Genomic DNA, 26,610 nt, shown 5'->3' with positions numbered 1-26,610 from the left:
CATGCCCATGGTACGCCATTAAAAAAAAAGGGAAGAGGAAGTTTATGCTTTTCATCCCCCCCCCAAAAAAAAAGGGAAAGAAAGAAAATTAATAGATGTATTGTTGTTTATTTTCCTAACATTCCCCAGTGGATACAGCTCTAGCTTTCAGTGCCTTTTACATTTTTGTGCCCTGGGGCAAAGCCCCAGTTGCCCTACCCTACTTACAGTCCTGCATATAACTTATACATTCTTATGTCTAAAAACTTGGTAGCTGAAGCAACCAGTTATAGCTACTGGGGCCACCCAAGATGGTGCCAATATTGCACTCATTGAAGGAGCTGATCTAGAAATTTGTGTGGCATACTGCTGCACCAGTAAGGTTCTCTGTTCTTTAGTGGAATCTTGTGTTTAGTGTTGTAGAGAGAAAAACATCCCTTCTACCCTCTGTGTTTGTCTCAAACAACATAATAGAAGACATCACTTTATCTCCATTTCCCATTAGTCTGCCACGCTTCTAGTAAGGCAGACATGCCCTTCACTGGATACTGCATTTCACCTTGCCTCCAAGTGTCAGCTGGTATCCTTTGCTCTTGGTATTCTGAGTATAGAATTCAAAGGAAAGATATGTAAGAATTGGTGAGAGGGTATATGCCTAAATCCCTGTGCCCCACTGCATCTGGCACTAATTTATAGGCAAATATGTCCCCATAAGATCCCCCTGAATGAGCAATTGTAACAAGGAGACTCTTCCAATTTGCATCTGTGTGATATGCCTGCAACAACATAGATATTGGGATTAACCCAGGCTAAAGGTTGAAAAAAAGGAAACCAGCGGATGATAACATATTATGGGGAAAAATAGACTTCCAACCAAGTCATGGATGGGAATATTACATGGCCTGACTGAATAGTTCTGGTTCTTTCTTTGATATCAGTCTACTTTGGTGAACAGGAAAAGAGAGTACACGAGGAATCAGTACAGAAGATCAGTTTCAGTTATTTTGTTGGGTAGACAAGGAAGGAAGATATCAAAGAGAGAAATTTCTGTTTAAATCATACCACTGAGGTAGCAGTATCTCCTCCATGGATTGAACAATGCTTGAGATAGGGAGGTAGAAAGGCAAGGGGGCCCTTTAAAAGTCCACTCCTTGTTATTCAGTGTTAACAAAACGAAGGCATCCCGCAGTAGTATTTTAATTCCATGGGACTGCCACAAAAATGTCTTCATCACCACATTCATCTGATTATTGTATGTATATTTAGTGACTGGTAACACTGTGGCTAAAGTCCTATTGCATAGTTATGCCTGTTGAAGGCAAACAATGTAATGTGAAGCAGCTTCTTACTGGCACTTCATGAATTCTTGCTTGGATTTTCAGCCACCTCTCAACCAGTGCATGTGCCAGGACAGGACGTGAACATGCATGAATATCCAAGTGGGGACTCATGAATTAGCAGCAAGACATCACAATGAATTACACCATTCATCTTCTGCAAGCATAACTAAGCAATAGGATTAGGTCCTCTCTGGATGTGTGTGCGAATAGATTTTACTGAATGGCATTGTACTGGAAGTGATAGAAAAGATCTATCAATGTGTATATTTAGTATCTGTGATTGTTAGGTTCTGCATGCATATTACCACAGGTGATATGGTTTTTGAGCAATAAACAGGCACCACAGGCTGATATATTTTGTCAGCTGATCCTAGCAGAAAATAATTGGACTGTAGCCCAAGGGAAATGTTCAGAATGTATGGTAATCTGTAGAACCACCTTTAAGGGTGGAATTCTAAGTACAATGCTTGGGTAACCCTCATTTAACAGAATGGCTGAAATCCTGTTGGACAGTTATGCTAAAGTTGTAACTTTTCGAGGCAAAGTGAGCATTTTCTGTTGGATGCTGAGTGGCACAACTCAGTGTGCAACTGATAATACCTATGGAGATTTCTTAACTTGCAACAATTCACCACAAAAAGTAATACCTTTTGCATAACCGCACGCCAGGATTTCAACCAATGTTGAGTTCTGAGCAACTGTACTAAGGATTGCACCACACATGAGTAAGGCTGCTGTGTGGCATGATGAATGTGGATGTGCGTAGCAGGTGCTTCAACACCTGACTGCTGAAAATATTCCAAAGCTTTCACTGGCAGTTCTGTGGCCATGGCCCACTCACACATGCTAGCAGTTACTGAAAAACCAATGTGGTGCAGCAGATATAGAGGACTGGGCTAGGACTCAGAAAGACTGGGTTCAGATCCCAGTTCAGTGATAGAAAAATGCACTCAGGTGTAATGATAAGCCATGCCAGGAGCATCTCACATATCCCCAAAAACCTATTAGTGTCACCATAAATTGAAAGTAACTAGATGGCACCCAAGAACAACAATCCCTGACTAGCAATGAGGAAATTATGAGCACCTTGCTGGTATTATTTGACAGCTAGTTGACTCTGGCAAATGGCTGCAAATGTTGAAGTCCTAACTAAACACACCTATTGGTACGTTCCAATAAAACCTGAGGACTTAATGGCCAAGCAAATAGGCTGAAGATCGTGCCACTAAAGGCGCTACTGCAAAGCAGCAAGCATGCCTGTGTGAATCAGTTCTTCAGACTTGCATCTAAATGGTTCCAAAACAGGACATGGTCAAACTGTGGTCTGTGGTGTCCATGCCTACAGTTACTCATTGACTGATTGGTTTCTCCTGATGTTAGAGACTGAAACTGTTTTGAATCATAGAGTACCAAACAGATTAATAACAATATGGCCTTGGGCTTGTGATTTTCTTAATGATGCTGGTGTTACTTACTAAATCTTCAATTATTAAAAAAAAACAACACCTCCTGAGTGTAAAGGGTCTTTCTCAGCAAGTTGGCTTCAGCTTTGCAATTTTCACAATTCAGCAGTGATTCTGAAGATTATCCTGGCACTGAAGAAAAGGCACAGTAGTAAAAGATGAGTTGTGGATGCACTTCGATTTATACAACAAATAAGTGGTCTTCTGAGACTCTCAGCAATTTTGAAGTGGTCCATGGCACATAAAACAGTTTAAGAACTGCTCCCTCAAGGCACTGCGTGGGAGGTGGGAACCTCCATGTGCTGAGTATGCGAATGTGCCTGTTCTGATCCAAACAGCCACTAAGTACACTTGCATGAAACAGAAATAGGGAAAGCAATTAAACAAACAAAAAACACACCTCCAAAACTTACCCAGTCAGGAATACTAATCCAAAAACGTTAAGTTGCCCAAATCTTGGGGAGGGAGCCAGTGTGAACCCCTCCGTTCGGTTTGTGGTCTCTCACACGCGTTGTGTTGGAGGCAATTCTAGATCTTGTCCCAGGATGCCCAAGCCCCCCCCCCCTCTTTAGTTGGCAGCCTGCAGTCATAGCGTGATGAGCGCACACGTGTGAATGTTCACTGAGCACAAAGCGGAGCCGGGAGGGAGGAAGCAGAATGGGAACAGCCAAGGTGGGCAAAGGAAGGAGGGAGGGAGGGAGTGCGACAGCAGGCGAGGAGGAGAAGACAAGGGGGGGGGAGTGCCTAGCAGCTGCGAGCGAGCGAGCGAGCGAGCGAGAGCGAGCAAAAGCAAGAGCATAGACATTGAGCGTGGCGGCAGCAGCAGCAGCAGCAAGAGGAGGCGGAGGCGATCGCGAGGAGGGGAGGAGAAGGGGGGAGCAGCGGCGGCGGCGGCGGCGGGCGGGGGAGGAGAGCGTGTGCTGGTTGTGGGGGCTACACAGCGCGCGCGGGAGAAGAGAGAGAGAGAGACAGAGAGAGAGAAAGAGGGAGCGCGGCAAGAGGAGGAGGAGGAGGAGAGGAGGAGGAGGAGGAGGGGAAGAAACGCGACGCAGGACGGCAGATGCCTGGAAATAAAAATTTGATGATTGCATGCAGCGGCTGGAGAGACTCTGTCGGTGGCGGCGGCGGGGACGCAGCAGGGACCGGGGGGGCGACGGCAAAATGAAGTATCAGAAATACCTGACTGTGTTGCAGATGGCCATCGGGGTGACCGCCTCCAACCGAGGCAGCCTCATGCCCTTAAAGAGGAAGCTCTGGTGAGTAGCAGGCGCTGCCGCCGCTGCTTTGCGGGTTGCTGCTGCTGCTGCTGCTGTTGCCGTTCCCCGGCATTGCGCCTGGTGCGTGTGTCTGGATGCTTGCCTTGCCTGCCTGCCCGCCCGCCCGCCTGACCTCTCTTGCGTTTTGGTGACGGAGACCCCCCCTCCCCCCGTTGCCACCCAGGGCCAAGGAATCTGTCGACCTGCTTCTGCCTTGCCCGGCAACGAGGCTCAGGCGTGCTGCATTCACTTAAAAAAAAAACCCAAACAAACAAATAACAAAAACCCATCACCATCCTCGTCAGCATTCCAAATAATAATCCAATTTCTTTGCAATAGGATCCTCTTTTTAATCCTGGTTACTGGAAAGGCAGCAGCGCGTCATGGGGGAACGGAATGGTTTGCAGCAGAACGGTTTCGGGTTTTTATTTATTCATTCATTTATTTATTTGGGGGTGCCTTAAGCCTTGATGCTCTTTGGGTGTCTTTGTTTCTTCCTTGCCCAGTTGGTGGGACACTGGAGGGGGAAAAGAACAGAAACGCTTTTATTGTTATAACCACAAACTGGAAGCTTCTTCTGAGTTTAAGAGTCGATTCTGGGATCTATATACAGTACTGTATCTATGTCTTTTTAACCAAAATGATGATGCACGTCTGAGTTGGGGGTCATGGGTGCTTTCTCTGGGACAATCAAAGCGAGAATGCTAATGAAGGCCCTTGCATAGATGTTAGAATAGGGATCATGTTCTTTGACCTGTTTGGGAGTTGCATTTTCTTCTGCTTTTTATAAAATGCATTATTGAAGTGTGCTGCAATGGCAGATAAATGACTTTCAGGTTGGTTGGCAGGTGGAGATTTTAAAACTGATCTTTTTTTAAAAAAAAATTCTGAGCACTCAACCTATCAGATTTACACAGATGCCTTTCACTGTTCCTTTAATGGCCTTTGCTCAGTTTACTAGAGCAGCAAGCTCCATTGTGTATGTGTATGGGGGTGGTCATGCTGTCACACAGTAATTATGTAGTATTATGTAGTATAAATTATGTAGGGCAGAAAGATACTTATACACTGGTTTGTAACATATTGGCATTGCAGTTTGACTCAAAGCAATAGGGAAGGAAGGGTGTTTAGAAAGGAGGAATCATCAGAAGTGAAAGGTAAATCCAACCAGAAATATTGGGGTGGGTGGAAGAAGTAATCACATTGCAGAAGATGATTCTCTTGGCTATTTGGTGGCAACATATTACACAAAATATTGTAACCAAATGAAAGGTTAATTTATATATAATTTAAATAGTAGTCCGGAACACCAGATATGAAGAATAGTGCTTTGATGCAATTCTCCATCTTTTGTACATTTGATTTTTCTTGCATGTGCACATGTAATTTGGGCACATGAGAAATGGCTCTTCTTTCTCTTTCTCCCAGTCTGTCTCTTTAAAAAGTCAGTAGAGAAGAGACATCCATCCTGCGGCCTAAACTGCACATTAGAAAGTTGAACTAAATATATATTTTTAGGAATTCAAGAACCACATCTGAGCAGTGGTTTGCTGTGGCTGTGACCTGAGGTCTCAGAGACAGACTGCAAAATGTCAGGGGGCAAAAGTGCTCGTAATACAGAACATAGCTTGATCATCTTAGAACCACTAGCAAAGAGTTTCTTCCTATTTCTGGCACTTGGCATGCTTGATTCTCTCCCCTTCCCCCACCATATATAGATTGGCAAAACACCCAACATGAGAAAGAGGATTTAAATATTATATGTCAGTTTTGCTCATTTGAAGTTAGTTTTTTATTTTAAAAAGTTGTTTCTTTGTTTACACTAGTGTGAAAGGGAAGATAATGCCCTGAGAAAAGAGCACCTCACCTCAAGATATTGAGGTGGGTGCCCCCCAAACTCTGACCATGAGTTGCCTATTCTTACTACTCCAAACATTTTATCTGAATGTGACATAAGTGGCTAAACTAAGTATACTTTTAACAATATCGGCTCTGTCTCTTTCAATAGTGCATGCAGTTCAGTGAGGTATTTATGCAGATGTGAACAACAAAGTTTAATTCTTAGGAACAAAACTGGCCATTACATATCTTCTTTGTTTGCCTCCTTTGTGCACCCTCTTCAAAATGCTCTCTCACATCATTGTATGACTTTGTGTATCAGTGCCTCTTTCCCTGCATATTGAAAAATACATTAATTGCAACACCTGTCAGATACTCTTGCATAATGTGTTATGCCTAAATTCATCAGTGGTTATTATGAATGATAAGAGCATCTATGGACAAAGCAGGGTTGATAGAGAGGCATGCTAAGCTTCTATAGAGTTACAAAGGACTATCATCATTGAATTTAATTGGACCATCTTTTGATTTCATATATAAAGTACTGAGTGTTTAAGGCTGTATTGTTCATTAAGATTGGCTTGTGGTTCTGTATATAATACTGTTTTCTAAAATTGCCCTTAACCTGAAAAACACTCAAGCACACGTGGTAAGATTTTTAAAAGAAGCTTATTTCAGTTATGGCATTTTGAAAAATAGTAAGAGTGTATCAGAACCCATCCTTAGCTTTTAAAAGGGTGTAATAATGCTTTCTACTTGCCCAATGTACAAATATGTTGTCTGATATGTTAGTATATACTGTCAGTGCAAGCAAAATAGATCATGTAATAAAAAAAAGGTTTAAAATGCTTATCTTTTGTTGTGGGGGATAATCCACCTGAATCTCACTGAGTGAAAAATGAAAAGGTAGTAGCAACTGTTTGGTTCCTTTATGGAACATCTGCCACTCTAATTTCTTCGGTAATAAAAAGGTCTTGTCCTATGAAATACTAAAAGCACAGCTTCATTACTATATGGTTTGTTTCTATCCTGTGTTTCATCTTCACACAATATTGGGGAATCTAATTTCTAGGTGGCTAATTCAATTTCTAGAGCTGCAAGTGTCAAAAGAGTGATTGTACAGAAGCAATTTTGAGTCATTAAGAAAATGAATGGGATAGTCCCAAGAATGATTCCTGAGGACAGTCATCCACATTATCAAATCACTCTCCCACCTGGCCCCAGTTTAGCAGAAGGGCCAATGAGTGACTCTTTTCTACCTTCCTTAGGCCTTTCAGCCCACAATAGCTATCCTGCCAATTTGAATGGAAGAGGTACTGTATCAAGCTTCTCCCTTAGAATTGCCCAGTCTCCCACTTGCATTATCTGTTAGAAGTCCCCAATCCTTGTATGTATGTTTGTGTGTTGTGTGCCTTTCTGACTTAAGGCAACCCTTTCCAGGTTTTTCAAGAATAGAGAATACCTGTACTCAGAAGTGGTTTACTATTCCCTAGCTTGCCCATAACTACACAGACTGGCTCTTACTGTAGGAGATGCAGTGGGGAATTGAACTCCCAACCTTTAACCTACTGAGCTACACAGAAACCAGAGATAGTACCATTAGTGCAGATAATTTAATATTTGTTTTCAGCAACATCATGGGGAGGGGGTTGTGGCTTATTGGTAGGGCAGAAATTCACAGATTTAATTCTCATGATCTCTGCATGTCAAATGTAAAAGAACCACTGCAAATCTGAGAAAGCAGTAAAGAACTAGATAATAAACATGAAGGACGAGTGTATAGAGAGCTAAATGGGGAAAATGCTTTAGTGTCAGGGATGGGGCAAATTATGGGGCATTTCCAGAATCCCACCACTAGTTTGCTGGTGGCCATGCTATCTGTGAAATTCAGGGATTTATAGTCCAGAAAAGTAAATTCTTCCATCTCTATCTGTTTTGCAATGTTTTACAAATAACTCCTTGTGTTCTTGAATGAATGTTTGTAAAAAGTCCTGCAGTTGAACTTACTACATATAGATGTTTGGATGTGTATGACCGCTTGTAGTAAGTTGGATGGAGCTTTCTGTGTGTTCCCACCACTAGTGGAGGTGTTGCTGATGGCAACAAGGAATATGTCTCCCCTATGGTAGTGGCCAGTCTATAGAGTCTCCTGAACCGCGATGCTTCTTTTACCACACCATTGATGGTGTTGGGTCATCACTAAAGGCTGTTTGTCTGTTGTTTTGCCTTAAAATAGCATTTGGTTTTCTTTCTGTTTCAGGTCTAAATCCCTCCATAGCATTTTGTTTTATTTCTCTGTTGGAAGCTGCTAGGATCACTTCTTATTGAGAGGTGTGAAACTTCTGTCAATAAACAGAATAAATATGCATAGATGACATGAATTAGGTTGCCCCAGTGTGTAAGCTACAGAACCATCCTGTGCAAGAGAATGTAAACCAGTTCGTCACATAACAGTATTCATTTTATACAAATCTGAATTTTAAAAAAGATCTATGATATACTAGTATTTAACAGTCATAATTGCTTTAAATTATTTCAGTAAACAATAAAATTGTGTAGTTCCCAACCCAATGCATGTATATAGAGCTCAGAGCAGGGCTTTTGCTTTGTAACAACCCCATGAACTCCAGTATATTAACTCATTAAAATCTTTGTAATCTGCATTAAAAAACTCCAAGACACTGAACAAGTGAGTTTTAAAACACTATTAAATAAGTGCATTGAATACAGATAAGAAAATAGCATTGCGAAAATCCTATGACTGTTTAGAAGCAATTTGGTACAACATAGCAACAGAATGCAACAACAATAAAAATTGTAAAATCCTCAAACAACTAAACCTGGCTTAAAAAGAACAACCTATTGCAATGCAAATGCCAGGATCTCCTGAAAGGCTATTTAAAAATGGGCAAGACAGGCTGTTTTTAGTAAAGAGTTCTACAGTCACAAGATATTTGTAGAATGTAACATAAATGCAAAGTAGCCTGGTGTTTGTGCTAACAGTGCTCTTTAACAGTCATTGTCAAGTGACAAGTGCACACAAGGATTAGAAAACTAATAACAACTAACTCTGTGGTCATTTGCATTATACACATATAACTTTGATACCACTTCCAAATGGCATGGCTCCATCCTATGAAGCTTCAAATGCCATGTCCTCCTGCAAACGCGAATGCCATCCTATCCATAGGTTTCCCATCTGAGAATTTTTGGCACATTAGTACATAGAAGCAAAACTATTGCGACATCATGAAGACTAACAGAGTTGATGGTGGTTGTGAGTTTTTTGGGGCTCTTTGGCCACAGCACAGGCAGAGTTCTGACTCCTGTCCTCTGAAGATGCCGGCCATAGAGACTGGTGAAACGTTAGCAAAAACAACCTTCAGAACACGTCCAAAGAGCCCGAAAAACCCACAACAACCATCAGATCCTGTCTGTGAAAGCCTTTGAGAATACAACTAACAGATTTATTGCAATGTGAGATTGTACCCCCCCCCAAAAAAAAAACCCTATAATCCACTTCCTCAGATACATGGAGTAAATTATTTCACCACAGGTACCAGTGACTGGATAACTCAATGAGTCAGACCATCTGCCTGTAGAGCCAGAGGTTGGTAGTTGAATTAGTTCATTCTGCCTTGAGAAGAGCCAGCCTATGTGACCTTGGCCAGACCGCCTGGTTCCAGAGCACCCCCAGAAGAAAAGTACTTCCAAGTACTCTGGACTTAGTTCACCCTGGAAAAGGCTGCTATAACTTGGAATTGACTTGATGGCACCCAATTTAAAAATTAATTAATATTATGTACAAGTATTTGATACGGGGGTGGAGATTCAGTGAAGATGGATACAGGCACTAAAATGATATTTCGAATTGACTGAAGTTATTTTGAAATAAATCTGACAGTGCTTTGCTGTATGTGTGTGTGTGTGTGTATGTGTGTATGTATGTATGTATTTACTGCTACACCTGCTGAATCGCACAAGAGTTTTTCACACATGCCAGCCAGTTTGGACACTAAGGATTTCTCCTGATCCACTGTGCTGTTTTGCCATTAATGATAACAGCAGACTGACTGGAATTCTGTTTGTTCAGGCACAGCATAAGATTATGTCTGTATAAAGTTTCCATTTGTTCCACTCCGGTAACAAGAATTCCACAAGTCGATAGTTCAATTAGTTCCCCTTTTGACCAATTGTACAATATGCCAGCAAGAATGCTTTGTAAATCATAGTTCCACCTTGGCATGATTGTGACTACCACAGGCATTATGCCTGTGTAACTACTCAACCAGTTTTGACCAGTGTCTGCAAACATATAAATGTCCTTCTCAGTAAAAGTGGGATTTTCTTCTATCATGCTTAATGTTGTACACTAAGTTAGCAGCATATATGAACGAATAAATGTTACTGTAAGTCCCAATTGTCTTCCATTTTTCAAAAAGCGGGAAAGTATACTCAGAAGAATATTATATAGTAATTATCTAGATTTTATCCACATGCCAAAAATTAAAAATTGCCCTTTAGTCTTGCTTTGATCAAATAATCCAAGATCAAGGTGGAAAGGGAAGCATAAATTGATACAGTAATTACTTGGAAAATAAACTGTTGACTTGGGAGAATTCTAACACTATATATCACTACTGGTATTTACTGAGAACCCAATACAGGCAAGCTAAATGTGCCATAAAGGAACTGAGGTTAACAGGAAGTGTTATATCTGTTGACTCATTGGAGCAAGATGTATATCATTTTTTTTATTTGTTAAGTGACAGGCAGAACCTTCGGCACCCAGAGCAATAATACCAACATGGAGAGTGTGCATGTGCATATACAGTGGACCCTTGACTTACAGACGGCTTGACTTACAGACTTTTTGAGTTACAGACTTCTCTGGCCGCAAAATTTAGGTTTGACTTGCAGCCTGAGAATTGACTTACAGACCAGAAAAAAACCAAAATGGAACAAAAATGGCCTGTTACGGGATTAATCAGTTTTCAATGCACTGTAGATCAATGGAGACTTGACCTACAGACTTTTTGACTTGAGAACCGCCTTCCAATACGGATTAAGTTCTCAAGTCAAGACCCCACTGTATTTATTTACAGATGCTTTTGGTGTATGTGTGTTCACGAACGCAACAGCATGATTCTGAATGTATAGAATTTCATGATTGCTTGGTAATAAATTAAAATTATCTTTTAAAGGAGACATTTTGTTTTGAACAGGTGATAAATAATGTAGTTCTTCACAGCCATTCTGACATACCAATTTGCAGTGGACTACATACATAATTTCTAGGAGCAATTACTCAGTGGGTCTGTTTTTCTTACCGGTAAATTGCCTAAACAAAATTGTTTTGTTTAAGGTTGCTGGGTTGATTAGAAGATCAGTCAAATATTGCCAATTAACTTCCTACTATTATTTGTCTGAAATCAAATGCCATAAAATCATTACATGAAACTATTCACCATCATGTAGTGACAGGTTAAATTTACAGCAGCACTTGAAAACCACATTTGAAAAGTTACTGTTACATTTATTTCTCTCTTATTTGAATTTCTTTCCATATAACCTTTTTGCTTTTATACATTGAATCTGGTGTTCCAGCATAAAAACCAACATAGTACAGATTTGTACCTATAGAAGCCTCACCTAACACTGTAAAAAGTTACAAAACTCAATACAGTACAGTACAAGGTTTCTATGCCTTGCGTTTGCGGTAATGGTTCAAAGATCCATTTTTGGATCATTCTGAAGTATAGTCTTTTCTTATACTACTGAAGTATACCACCTGACCATTTGAGGAGTTAATGGACTAAATCTTTTTTGTTGTTGTTGATTTGGTGTCACTAAAGAAAGTAATAGATGCCAAACATCTTGGCATGTTCTTTCAGACAAAATGCTTCTCCTTCAGAGAGATCAAGTGTTGCAAGACAACTCTTGGGACTGTTTGGTCACACTCCAGCCTAACATTGCCAGGTTAGCTTGTTAGCTGCAGACCTGAAATACTGCAGTATAAAATTGCCCTGTGGCATGCTAAGGTAAATTGAGTACTCCCTGCAGTATAGCCGATTCCCGGGGACCTGCACCTCTTCCAGGAAGGTTTCTAAGGTTAGGCTTGCCCCAGAGATGTAAAAGTGAAATCATCCCAGTTCAAGATAGTTTTAAGAATCATGCTTTAGACACTGAGAAGGATTCTTACTTTCCTGCAACCTCAGAAAAGTGTTGCCAGTCAGAGCAGATAACACTGAATTTGATGGACCAATGAATGATATAATGCAGTTGAAGGCAGTTTTACATTTTCAGAATTCTGTATTAGAACTGTGACTAAAGTTATATCCCTCTCACCTTGTGAAGGTGAAATAGCAGGTTTACATTGCCTTTATGTATTCTGCAGATGTTAGAAGCAGGAAGAGATGGGAAACCAGGATGAGGTACCACACTGAGCCACTACTGGTTTACACATGATCTGATTTTGATGCCAGAGTGTTCTTCGCTCTCATTACTGGAGTTTACAGATTTTGTGTGTGTGTTCTGAGCCTCCTTTTGCCATTCAAGAGCTGCCAGGAAAGAACTCAGGGACAAAGGTACACAGACTTCAGGTTTACAAGGTCTTGGTTTGGTTTGGTTTGAAATCCAAATCCACCAAATGATGAAGAGGAAATTAGTGTTAAGTGATTCTGAGCCTAAGGGTTTATTTTTAATATCAAAATTAACAAAGCTCACTGTCTTTCCACTTCCGAATCCACATTTAGCCACACCAAGCTTTCTTCATTTTCAGAGTACAGTTTAGGATGTTGTGGTAGGGCAAGTTATTTTGAGTTGCTATTGTGAAATATGGATTCAGATCCCAACTTGTCTATAGAATTCAATAGGTGGCCTTATGTTACTCACCCCGTCTTAACTGATGTATCTAACAGAGTTATTGTGAGGATTCTTGAAGGTGGGACATGCATACACCCTTTTTGTCTTCTTATAAGAAAGGTGGGATGTTAATGCCTCAAATAAATAAAGATTACAAACATTTGAGAGACACATAATCCTGGGAGACAGCTATTCCTACTGATCTACTGCAAACCCCCAGATCTTGTAGATCCAGCTATCCCTCTGCTCCTGTCTATTCTTTAAAAAAATGACTCTACTGACCCTGGAAGTCTAGTTAGGAGACAGGGCATCTCTCCAAGCACCTGGGCAATGGGCCCAAAGAGGAGGCCACGAGAAGCCATATCATTTCCCTTGGCTGCCATCTTTCTCCGCACCATCAGGCAAAGGCTTCTTGTTCTGGAGGGCGTGAAATTTGCTTATGCAAACATAATTTACATTGGAGAATGCTTGTGGAGCCACTGTTCTTCCTTTAACCAGTGTTGCCAGTCATTATTTTAATGAACATCACAGTGTTCTCATTACAGACATGAAAAATGAATAAATGTAAATACAGAAACTGTTCTACAGCCAGTCAGCTGGACTCTTTCTCCTTCTTGTGGGTGTCCGTGAGGTGTACCGATCATGCTCAGTTGAGTCTAACTGACCTTATCACTTTTGCTTTAACCGTGAAAAGACCTGACATTGAATATAAAGCAATTTGGGAAGTTGTGGGCCAAGGAGACAACTCAGGAATTTAATAAGGCCTGATAAGAGTGGCAATTTTTGAGGTATGCCAGGAGTAACCACTAGACTCAGTGTGGTGTAGTGGATATAACACCAAACTAAGATGCAGAAGATCTGGGGATTCAACTTTCCACTCAGTCATTAAAACTCTGGTAGTGGCAATGGCAAATCATTCCGTTGAAAACTTGCTAGGGTTGCTATAAGTCAGAAGAGACTTGATAGCACAAAACAGCAACAGTCATGGTGCAAGGACTATATACACAGCATTAATTCTTCCCTGTAATATTTCTGTTTTTCCGCTTTTGGAGAAATGTGTAGTTTGGTTTATGTCTTTACTCAAAATCTTACTGATAATTATATATTGTTTTTTGTATAAACAGTATACGTATATGGTGAATTCAACTTTGTATTGTCAATCTATAGTGTATATATTATTTGTGCACCTTAACTTTATGAAAATGCAGATAAAAATACACAGACTGGGCATGAAAAAAATAGATGAAAGTGGGTGAGAAGAAAGGAACATTTGGGGTTTTAAAATTAGCCAAGGTGTTACCAGCTCCTGCTGTTTTAGTCATTTGTACATTCCATATTACGTGTGTTTTTGCATTCTGCATTTTTAGACAAATTGTAATCCACTTTATGAGGGCTTTGTCCTGTGCATTAGGAGGGGTGTATTACTGTTCATCACCATCATCTTTGTCATCATTATGAAGGAGTCATGGTGAAAGAGTGTTGCCCTCAAACTTAGGAGATCTAAATTCAAGCCCCACTAAGCCATATAACTCAGTGGGTGCCCTTGAGGTAGTCACCATTTGGTCTATCTCATTGGGGTGGTTTTGAAGATTAGATGGGAGAGGGGAGAACCTTATAGGCCACATAGATGCAGGCAGGATATAAATATAACTGAATAACAACAACAAGATGGTGGTACCCAGCTACCCCTTATTTTTGGTGAACAATGACCGGCAGCTCTGACGCAGAGAGCCTTGATGCCTGTTAATCTGATCCTGCTATCATTCGTGCTGTTAATAAGAAGATAACATCCACATTCAGGTCAGATCAGTTGGAGACATAATAGAGGAACCTCCTGTCCCCAAGAATGGCTAATTATAGTTGCCACAGAGGATGTGTATAAGAAGTCAGAGGATGATTAAGACAAGTGTCTCCATCCTAGTGTCTCCCTCTCCCTCTCTCTCTTTCACTCTCGTTGTAAAAAGGCTATAGATAGCCTGGACATGCACTGTCTAGAAACTTATTCCACCCTATATCTAGGGATCTAGAGGGGGTTGCCAAATATAAAACACTCGGTGAGAGTGACCGTTGGACCCCAAAAGCCTAGCTGAAGTGATAAACTTTAATTTGACACTGAAATGAGGCAAAAATCAGCACCATTCACATCTTCAAGGGGTAGGGATTCTACAGCTGTCAATGTGGAAGAAAGTTGGGATTATCTCTGCAGACACCTCATCTGGCCAAAACAAAACAAAAACCCTGTTCTGTTCACAAACCCCAAACTTTTGAGTGGACATGTGTTGATTGCTCACCTTCAAAAATTCAATTACGAAATTAGTTTGTTGGGTTATTTTGCCTACAGTACAGTCAGTTTGCTTTTTTCCATGTTTTGCTGAAACTAGGCACTTAACAAAAGTAAAAAAAGAGAAAATTGGTTCATTTACAAACATTCTATCATAAGAGAACAAGAGATGAAGACAATAATATCGCACAATGAATTAACGCCCCTCTGGGTGGCTTTAACATTAGTTGGCCAAAAAGAGTGAGCACTGATCTCTTCAGGGAGGCAGTAAGTTGTAACTTTTTTTAAGTAAAGTGTTCATGGGCAATTGCAGAACAAAATTCTTCCATGTTTAGTAGAGCTTCATGTAGATTTGGTGGGATGGCCATATTTTGTTTCCAAATACTCTTGTGTTTAATTTTGATTTTAGTATTCCCCATCTTTTATAAACCACTATAGGTGTGTTGCTGGAGGGCTTTCTGTAAATCTTATAAATCAAATAAAATCACTAGCAGATAGTTCAGTGAGTTAGGTATCTGGCTGTAGAACTAGAGTTTGGGTTGGATGTCCTGCTGGGGACAGCCAAAGCAATAACACAGTGAAAATAACATGCCTTGGCATTCACCCTAATCAGCACAAATGAGCAGTGCTTTAGAAAACTGGAGGTTCTTCACACATACCCTATACCTTGCTTCATCTTGCTGGGCTTCTTTGGATGAATCGCAGCTCATAGGAAAGAATTAGAATGCATTGGGAAGTAATATGAGAAAACCCAATGTTGCTTGCTTGCTTGCTTGCTTGCTTGCTTGCTTGCTTGCTTGCTTGCTTGCTTGCTTGCTTGCTTGCTTGCTTGCTTGCTTGCTTTCTTGCTTGCTCAGTTGACTGTATATCTAGCAGTTTGCACTGAGATAGCACCCTTTTTGTTCAGCGTGCTGATCCCTGCTCCAAGAAGTTTACAGTCTAAAACTTGACACAGGAAAAATAATACAAGAGGGGGAAGAAGGTGGAGTTGGGGGAAACTGAAAGAATCTGCACTTGGTTAATTTTTACAAATACTTAGGCTGTGAGATAATAGAACACTAGGAGGCAAAGAGCTCAGGTCTCTGTAGTATTTGTGAAAAGATAAAATATTTACTGCTTAAAAACAACAATAACAACAACCCTAAAATACAATTCTTTCTTTCTGTAGGGTAACACCATCTTCTGAAAATCCCAGTGGTTCTAATTGTAGCATAAGCCAAGGAAAGCCTTCTTTAAGAAGAATAAAAGGGAGAATACATCGAAGCAAAAGCCTTGACAGCCTTGATTTCTGCGAGTTCAATGTAAGTACAGGCTTCCTTTTTCCTTCCTTGCACTCCTTTGATGTACCTGATGTGCCTCTGTTGCCTCCAGATAGTGATTTCCAAAGGCCTATTTTGTTGTAAAGATACCTGGGAGCAAAGAAGTGAATCAACAATGTATATACATATATGTTTGTTTGCGTGTTAGCCTATATTGCATGAACAGTAGATGAGGTGCTAATTCTGTTTACCACAACACAAGTGTCTGCTGACATCTATTTCTGTTTCCACTAAGTTTTCTAAAACGAAAATGGTCTGGTCAAATAGAACTTGTGTATCCCAGGGGAGGCTCCTAGAATCTAGAGGCCTTGCCAGTGCCCAGGCTTTGTAGTGGCTTCCAGTTGCAAGCAGTGGTGCTGAAAACCACTGTTCCTCTTTCCTTCCTGAAGCGGTGCCAGGTTAGAAGAGTCTGTGGAAGATCCGTTTCATTAGATCCCATTCAAAGTACTGTACATTAAATTCTTAATTCGTTTTTAAAGATCAACAGTTGAGTGTGAACTATCGCATGAATTATGTTGTTAGCAGATCCTGTGACAGTGAAAATTGTGTTGCTGGACGACAAGGATTGCTACTGGCTTATACTCTTGATGATGTGGCTTACATTTTCAGTTGCTTATAGGCTTTATACATACCCAGGCACAGTTCAGACAGTTTGTATGTGTCACAAAGTTCCTCTGTGGTCCAGCTTTTACTTCCTTTTTGAAGTTCTAGAGGTAGCTTTGAAATGGTTTTCAAGGACACTATATGGTAAACTACAATAGAACAACAGTCCTTTTTCTGATGCTCTCTCTCTCTCTCTGCAAGGAGGTGTAGGATAGAAACAACTTTCCTCCTATCACAAATTACACCACTTGCCCATAGACATCAAAACTAGATGAGAGATCAGGGGTTGGATCTCCTGTCTCTTTGGTACAAAGGCAGTGGTAGGAGGATTGGCAACAGCGGCCTTTGTGGCTGCCAGGCAATCTGATACATCTCACTTGGATAAGCAAGGCATAACTGTTAGGAACACACCCTTCTGTCCTTTCAGAGAGCTTCTTGCACTTCATGCTCTAGTTCCAGAAACTGATTCAGGGATCTTATGCATCTACAACATGCCTCCAGCCATCGGTTTAAATGATGGTTTCAAGAGTACGGAGACATGCCTGCATGCTTTCTCTAATGGGCAAAGAGCAGCTTGGTGCTGAGTGATTGTTTGAAAATCATTTATAAGTATTGGTGGTAGGTTAAATTTTTAAAAAATTAAGTCACAGCACTCTGGTTCCAATTCAGATCCTCCACACACACCCCATACTGTGGTTTGTTTGTTTGTTTTGCAAAGTTTTAAAGAGGTAGGGGTTCCTATCAAAAATTTTCATCATTTTGTTTATTTCTCTTCTGATGCATAAGCCAGGAGAAGACAACAATACGTAGTTAAAAGCTGAACAGCACCATATTTGTGGCTAATAACAGTTTTGGAGGCAGGCTTTTGAAAACAAAGCAACATGTGAAGAAATCTTAATTTTTATCTTTGCAGTTAGGATCAGAGATTTGGTTAAGAAGAAAGCTTGTCAGGTCCCAATTAAAAAGATAATTAACAATACATGTAGTTAACTTCTCAATCTCAGTGGAATGGGGTACAATTAAATGTAAAGTTGGAATGCTAAGCAAAAAAAGTCATGAGACATCTTGCAGAAAACATTAAAATTTAAAAGCAGTGTGGAAAGAAACAATGAAATATGGATAAATGTGAAGTCATTGGATCAGATTTTGATTCCTTTGGAGACTGTTTTTACTTCTTTCTGACAATGTAAAATGTTCCTTTTTAAATAAGCACAAGGATTGTTCTCACCCACCCACCTACATAGATGAAAGAGGTCTTCATTTGCATACAGAGGGGAAAGAAAGAAAGAAAGAAAGATGCAGATGCAATACAAACTCTGGTCACAGATGAATTGCATCTGTATTGTTCAAAACTGTTGTGAAAAGAAATAATTTTGAGTACTAGCAATTTAAGATCAAACAATGATCTAATTATTAAGCATATGGAGAAGACAGGAGGGTGAGGTTATTCTGCTTATATGTTCATGTATTGAGACAGTAGAAGACTTGCTATAGCCAGAGTACAGTGTGTTAATGGCCATCACAGATATGAGAGGATATAAGCACACTTCAGCACATGCACGCTCAAACAGATGTGCCTTCACATCTTGATGCGCACATCATATGAATATTCACAGAGAGTGTCTGCATGCTATGCACACTGGTCTGTTTACAAATTTACAAAATGATGTTACAAACTGTATTTACACCAGAATAAAAAGATTTATGAAAAACTACAGAAAAATTACCAAACTTTCTAATCTTACAGAAAATGCAAACATACACACAAACACACTATACTACACACTTACACACAGACCCCTCTCTCATATACTCATGCATGCCTATGAATCATCTGTAGAAAACTGAGAAAGTTACAATATTTGTAATAAAGTGCAATCAAATTGCAATAAAGTTGAAATAAGAAAAGTAAAATTGTTTAAAATGAATCAACTTCCATGGAATATGTTCTAATGTTTCTGCGCTCCATGTTTTTTTCTGTCTCCCGCCATCCCTAAAATCCAGTCATAATCCAATTAAGGTAATTAGCAGAGGCAATTTTATAACTATGTCCACCTTTTAAATCACTCTCCCTTTGGGATTTAATTTTTCTCAAAAATTAAGTGCCACCAGTTCCAGACTCCACATTGCAAACTGTACTGACACAAATTGGGATGGATGGATGGGTGGTTTGAAGGGAAAGGGCAGTACCACCCCACAGCTGTCCATGGCTACTGTATAAGAGTCAAGCACTGGTATCAGCAGTCTGAACTTAGTTGTGTTACTGCTGCCTGTTTGTGGATGGTTTTGGCAATGTGTTTCTATATAACAGCAGAATTGTCCTCCAGTATTTTTGACCTGGTGTAGTATGGAGTGCCATATGCACTTTGGCAGTATGGGTATGAAGTGACATGTAAGTATGTATTGGAGCATATTTTCTCTACGTTTTCTCTAAGTTCTGTGGGTTTCTTCTTTGATTCATTTTCACAAAGGACTCAAAGGCATAGCTTCACAACTGCATCCTTAAATGACTGTCATTCAGTCTGAGTTTGTCTGCTGAAGCAAAGGATGAACAGAGAAGGAAGAATATAATAAACATGGTGTGCAGCACATCAAAAACAACTACCTATGCACCAGTAATTTTGTGTCATACAACCACCAGCTTCAACAATTATTTTTGATGTCATGGACATTTTGTGAAGGGGGCTGTTGCTTTGGTCATGTATATTGGCTAATAATTGGATTGTTTTTAATGTTTGTCCTTGATTCAAACCATATAGCTAAACCTTCTGTTGTGAAGGGTTTTTGTTAGGCAGTGGTTTTGTTTCTCATTATAATAAGGGGGGGATAATATTTTTTTAATGTGGAACTTTAAAAAAACAATATTCCTCTTTTGCTAATGTCTTATTTAGTACCTCCTGGTGGCTTTTATTGGAGGAATGTGAATTTCACCGAATGTTAGTGATATGTATGGGTGTTTAGAAAGAAAACTGAAGTAAAGAGTTTTGTATTAATCACTAGGATGGTACAATTCCATTTTGGATGGCTTGAGAGTTGATTCAGTACTCTAGGGGACCGATCCTGCTAGTTTAGAAGGAGCATTTCTACTTCTTTTTGCCTTGCTTGCTGTGAATGACAGGAGTTTTAATCCAAGGCATAGGCTTCCAGGTTGAGAGGACTGGGATATGTTCAATTTCAGAGATTAGAAATAACAGAGACACATGTGGTACCTTTAAGGCTAACAGCACTTTTATAACAGAAGTGTCAATAAAAACACCTCCCACTTCCTGAGAGGCCTTTGAGGAAGCATACTGTGTGTTCTTGAAAACTTATGTTATAATTTCATGCTCTGAAAATAGCCATAGTGCTCTTAAAGATGCCACACAACTCTTGTTACACTTCAGAAAGAGATGGGAAAAATTGATTACAAATCCCAGAATCCCCCAGCCAGGATGGACACTGAACAGTGTGCACTGGAGAGTTTGATAGATACCGTCCAAACAAAAACATTTCCAAAGTCTGATCCCTCTGCAAGGGTGAGCGTCTGCTGCAGTTTGTTGACCAACCTGTTGCCTCAGGGAACTGTCCCTGGTCCTGAATCCTACCAATTGCTTATTGTTGACACTACGTACAGTAGTTGGTTCAGGGCTTTCCAGCACTGCATCTTGTATTTCTTGATCTCATCCCCCTGGTGGCTGCTTTCTGTTGCAGTTCCCTTCTCTCAGACCTGCCCTACTAAAAAGAACAACTTTGGTAGGGTAAGCAATCAGATTCAGTCACAGCAACATCATTTAAGGCATTCCTGTGTAAATTTCACAGCATCTTTTTCTTTAATACTCCGCAGCAGTGCAATTATGTGTTTTATCTTTCTGCCAGTAAGAACTCTTGACCACCGATCCTTTGGGGACAGATGCATATTTTAACTCACAACCAGGAAAGGAAGAGTTTTTAAAGAGCTTTAAAAGTCCTTAAAATTTTAAAATTAATATCCTGATTTATTTATTTGTGTTTGTTTTTTGTTTGTTTTTCATTACAGGTTCTAACTGTAACTATTGGTTGTTTGCTGCTAACTAGGATTCAAGTGGGCAATAATACCATTTGTGCATGTTTTTGTAGAAGAAAACATATGTGCAAATCTTGTGTTAAAAAGAATGCTTAAATATAAAGCACCAGGTGTGAGTGGGTGTGTGTAAATAACACACATGCCTGCATGTACCTACACACCACCCAGCACTTTTAAAAGACAGATTCCAGTGCCTTATCTCCGGCAGTACAGGTGACTGGGCTAGTTCTATGGAATGTGTGTGCTTTCCCCTTTTCCCGTTGCACTGCTGTTCTCCTCCTCAGCAAGTGCTTAGAAAGAAATGAAACTGGTATGTCATGACTAGCATCACTATGCACTGTTAGGCACACCTCAATTATCCAAAGAAGGTGAATTTCTGTGACAGTGCTACTGGGTTTAATTTGCTTTGATGAGAGATCATTGGAGACATACAGTATGGTGTTTCTGCAGTATTGTTTTTATTTATTGTTAACAAGAGCGAAGCATCAGGAAAGGGAAAACATATTATTCCTAGGGTAGGCACCATTGTTGCAGAACATGCATTTCTAGAGAAATCATCTGCCCCCACTGCAAACTCCCCATTTTTTCTTGACGTTTGAAGCATGTAAACTCCATTTGAAAGCTCTTGGATTACGTCTCAATTTCTGCCAACTCCATATGCTGTGGCCTAGCCAGAGGCTTTGCTATGGGATTCTGGGTACCATAGTCACAAAAAAGCAAGTGTTCTGTGCTCTGGGTAGGATCCAGGTGCCAGGGCAAGAGTCCTACATCATTGCTGTTAATGGAGAAGAATCTGTTGCCAGAGGCAGCCTTTCAGGGGAGATGCCCCAAGGCACATAGCTGAGCTTGCTTCCACTGCTACCTTTTTTTCTGGCTTGTTTCAACCCTTTGCCTTGGTTCCATCACAGGTTTTGCTGGCCTCAGCCAATGTCAAATCTGGCTAAATTCCTGATTTACAACTGACCACCTTCACTGTGAGAATACTTTGCATTTTTAATCACATACCAGCAGCTGTTGAAGTGTAGCAGCCAAGTTGTGGGTTGCTGTTTTGAAATTTCATCTCCAACACCACCTCATGAGATGGCTTTCAGCAGGTGTGTTTTACAATATTCCCAACTCTTGCTTTAAACAATTTACCTGGACATCAAACTGTTTTGAGTTTGATGTTTATATTGGCATCTTCGAGATGAACACTGATTCATACTGTACTGGTTCAAGATGGTATTTAAACTTCCCCTGTAAAAGAGTGGTCTGAATGAGCTTTAAAATAGTGGTCTGAATGAGCATACTAGATCTCATTCCGAGAGCTCTCTATGCAAGGTAGTTACTGTATGACAAGCAAACAAAGCTACATCTAAAAAAGAAAGAGATTATTATATATTTCTGAGTTAAACTGAAGGTATCACTTTGCTTATCTAATTGAGAGATTCACCAATGTCTTAAAAAATCCTAGTAATGAAACAACACAGACTGGCAATTAGATAGTCTGTCACTCAGTTAAAGAAGTATCACGCGAACTCCAGGCAGAGCTGCAGCTCATTCTGAAGGAGCTTCAGTTGATTAATCCGTTGATTTACCCATTGCATTTAAATATAAGCAGGAATTCTGAAGCAAACAGTACAATTTCTCATAATATTTCCATAATGCATGCTTGTGCTTTCACACGAACTTCTGGGTAGCTCAGTGTGATTTAGCTATCTGGCTATGGAACCAGAGACTGGGAGGTCCCCCCTCCCGGTGCCTCCTTGATGGGGCTGGACCTGATGATCTATAGGGCCCCTTTCAGCTCTGCAATTCTAAGATTATTATTTTATTATTGTAATCATGGAAAATGCATTACTTCCTGCCTATGAGGAAATGGTGCATATTATTAACAAAATTTATAATTATTTGACAGTATATCTTTTTCTACCAGGATTTGGGATTTTTAAGGCAAGTATTAGTAGCTATTTTGGTAGGGTCACAGGTATAGTCTTAGTATCAATAATCACTCATACAAAGTCAGATTTCAGAGTATGTAGCTTGAGAGGATACAAATGCTGATTTTTCCCAAATTCAAACTGTTTTTTTTTTTTCAGGACCACAGAAAGCTCCAACACTTTCTTTTTTAACTTATAAAAGTGTCATTCCAGTAAAACAAACTTTGTATCCCAAATGAGTAATTCTGAAGATATTTGCTCGAGATATACTCTATATATCCATTCAAAGTTTCTCGCTCTCTCTGGATGTTTGCATCCAGCAAACCTATGTTATATGCAAAGTTCACCCACGTTTTAAGAACTCTTTTAGTACTTCAACCCATCCACATTCTTATCCTACTGCTGGTTTTAATTTGCTTTCAGTATTTTATTCTTTACAGCCCTTTTATCTTGGTTTCATGTTCTTTAGTCACTGTCTTAATGTGCTCTTACAGTATTTTGGAGTATTTTCAAACAGAATATTCACCACTTAGGGAACTTTGGTTGGTAGGTGTTTTCAGAGTGCGTTAACTCCTTTTTGTGAAAATGCAGAGAACCTTTTTAGTCAAGAAGCTAAAGAATGAGGCCACTTTTTTCTTCACATTGCCCTGATTATAAAAGCGTTTTGCCTTTTGGCCACGCCACTTGTGCTAATCATGTTGCTGCAGTTGCAAGCTGAAGCACATCACCTAAGATCCTCTTCTGTGTGTATCATGGTTTGCTGCCTATGAGCTTCACTCTTTCTCCATTATATGTTTTCTGGTGCTTGTATTTTTAAAAGACTTATTTTCTTTTTAACTGTTCTGAAAAGCATGTGATGATAACCCTGTGTCTGCGTCTATACTCTTACAGTGGGATCCTGTTTAAATTTAGAACATGCTCGAAAGAATCATTTCCTTTTTTCAAATGCACATTGCTAAACCCAAGAGTACTGCTGCAACTGTAATTAAAAATGAGGAAAAAAATCAAATAAAACAAGCAGCAGACCGTACTGCTTATCTCGTGCATTGCATAATAGGCTGCTGACCTAGAATATATATTTATTGAAGAAGATGACACTATGATAATTCTTTATTTCTGGGCATCCTTTCTTATAAATTCTGGCATGGGTGCAGTTTTGATCTTCTCAATAAGCATCCTTTCAATTACTGCATTTGTGTATAGCAAATTCCAGCTGCTTTGTTTAGTGATTAAAAAAATCTGAAACACTCACACAAAGTATAATAAAATATAATACAATTTTGATTTTTAAATATGAATTGCAACCTTTAACTAATTAGTCAGTCAGATTAACCAGTTAAAATCATTCAGTCCACTAGATAGCCATCATTGGTCACATTAAAACATTTTTTTTAAAAAACCACAATGATTATTTTATATAGAAATGGTTGTGAAAACTGCAGGTGACAAGCACCACCAAGAGGCATTTCCTCTCACTCCTGAGCAGAAAGATATGCATATTTTAATGTGACACCTGATATGATTTGTTTATTTATGTATTTGTTTTGTTGGCCAGAATGTTATTGTTGGTTTACATGTGTGATAGGAAAACTGCAGCTCATTAGTGTGGTGCTGATTCTATTCCTGTTTGCACAATGGCTCATACAATCAGGTGCATGCCCAGGAATGCAACCAGAACCTTATCAATGAGTGGCAATTTATTTCTAAGACTGATGTGATTTCCCTTTCACAAGTGTAAAATGGTAAAGGGATCATGGCCAATGTGCTTCTATCTCACCTGTCCTCCACAGAGCTCAAAGTGTACATGATTTGCATCTTCCCCACTAAATCCTTACAACTGTATGGTATTGTAGAGGGCACAACAAGCTGAGGGACAATGACTAGCTCAAGGTCAGTTATTGAATTTCATGGCTCGTAGGTATAAGCCTAAAATCAAAACAAAGCATGACAACTGCACTGCCAGGAAGCATAAGACAGCAGAACAAGCAACCTAGATCTCTGCAGGTCTGCAGTGCAAATGCTGCTAGTAGATAGCACGTAGGCAGCCTAGCAGGGATCATGTGACCTAAGCAACCAGTCAAGTTGCATGTCATTCTGTGTAATGACTAACTCTGGCCTGGCTTCTTGGTTTGAACAACATGTCACTCAAGACCTGCCTTCCTTGGAAATCCATGCTGAACCATTAGGCTACCTGCCAGCTGCTACCTACCCTTCATGAGATGTCACTGATTCTATACATCTTGGATAGTTGCTAAACTAGATTCTGATGAAATATTCTATTTTATTGATGCAGAATCATTAGAAACTTTTGTAGTATTCTCATTTTGGAGAATTTGCATGCCCATTGCAACATTTACTTCATTTGATAATGGTTTACTCTTTTTCAAAGCTGCTCTTGACAAAATTACACTGTCAACTTGAGCTTTTTTCCATCCTTCAATGCTAATTTTTGTAAATCTTACCAGTAATACTTCTCAGTGTAAACCTATTACAGGCAGTTAATTTGTAGCATTTTGCCCTCCTTTAAACATCATCTTGTCTCCTTGATAGCTCTGAACTGCAAAATGAAGAAATGTAAATGCTTTTGATGAGAGAAGGTTGAGAACCTAAGATGTAGCTAGCAAACAAGGAGTTTTGAAATAGGATCATGTTAATTTTAAAAGCCTAGAAGATTTTGTACCAAACCGGTGTCCTCCATTTATTTTGATTTCTAACCTGCATCATTCAAGCTAGCAGATCCACTGGGGAAGGCTCTACAACCTCTAGTTGTAGGAGCAGAAAGTCACGAAGGTATGATCCCAAAGGGTGACCTGGTTCAAATGTTACACTAAACAGCATTTGCCATTACCTACGTGAGTCTGCTCCAACCCTTTGCTGTTGAGCCAGAAAGATGATTCATACATCACTTAGGATCATGTGTTATTTGAAAGGAATAGGGTGTTGTCAGATTTGTCTAGCATTGCAGAGAAGATACTTATCAGTAAGATATGTATTGCCACCAAGTCTCAGGATAAATTTCTGGTTCCAGGCAAATAATAGCTACTTACATTTGTGTCACTGTGGTTTATGTAGTCTTGCGAAACATGTTTGGAAGCCAGGATAGAGATAATTCCTGTGAAGGAAGGGCGAGGTTGGGGTAGTCTTGGTGCCTATCAGATGTTTTTGACTTCATCTTCTTTATTTTATTTTATTTTATTTATTTATTGGATTTTTACCCCGCCCCTCTAGAACATGTCTACTTCTTTGCTCCCTCACCAGTGGTCATCTTCACTGGAGAGGATAGAAGCTGCAGTCCAAAACCATTTATAGGGCACCAGTTTGAACAGATCTGAGCTGGGCACATGAACAATTCAATGTGTGCCTATTGGGCAAGTAAATCCTGGGAATTTGTGAACTATGAGGTGTGCTTCACCCCATAATAGTGTGGGAGAGGCACCACTTGCTAGATCTACAAGCAGCTCATGAGACGTATTGTCTATGTCATTGAATCAAAAAAGCTGAACTTTTTGAGATTTTTCACCCCTCACATAGCTTAAAATATGCAACCTTGGGACAAAAAACAAAAGCAAAACCCAAGTGTGCCAGGCATGTAAATTGTTCAGCGACCTTGAAATTAAGCAATTTTTAAAAGCAGAGTTTAAAAAAACCACAAACAAAACCATGAAAAATGATAATATTCCTGCCTCTGTTTGTTTAGGTAAGAGC

General features: G+C 39.8%; 1 protein-coding gene and 1 long non-coding RNA gene across 16 annotated transcripts in view; one reads left to right on the top strand and one right to left on the bottom strand.

Moving 5' to 3' along the window:
* Positions 1-3,272, bottom strand: part of LOC110074498 (uncharacterized) — a 29,335-nt gene extending 26,063 nt beyond the window's left edge. For both annotated transcript variants that reach the window (XR_013539031.1, XR_002299812.3), the window contains exon 1: positions 3,196-3,272. This is a non-coding gene — a long non-coding RNA (uncharacterized LOC110074498). The remainder of the gene's footprint in view (positions 1-3,195) is intronic.
* A 475-nt stretch (positions 3,273-3,747) lies between these two features.
* TJP1 (tight junction protein 1) overlaps positions 3,748-26,610 on the top strand; it is a 186,391-nt gene continuing 163,528 nt past the window's right edge. For 13 of the 14 annotated variants that reach the window (XM_072981897.2, XM_078381176.1, XM_078381175.1 and 10 more), the window contains exons 1-2: positions 3,748-4,038; positions 16,191-16,323. In XM_072981897.2, the coding sequence (XP_072837998.2) occupies positions 3,872-4,038; positions 16,191-16,323 (300 nt within the window). In that variant the 5' untranslated portion in view covers positions 3,748-3,871. The remainder of the gene's footprint in view (positions 4,039-16,190; positions 16,324-26,610) is intronic. The other variant, XM_078381179.1, reaches the window with a different exon arrangement.

This window comes from Pogona vitticeps, chromosome 12, assembly GCF_051106095.1.
Source record: "Pogona vitticeps strain Pit_001003342236 chromosome 12, PviZW2.1, whole genome shotgun sequence".
Classification (NCBI taxonomy): domain Eukaryota; kingdom Metazoa; phylum Chordata; class Lepidosauria; order Squamata; family Agamidae; genus Pogona; species Pogona vitticeps.
This window is presented reverse-complemented; position numbering and strand designations above follow the sequence as displayed.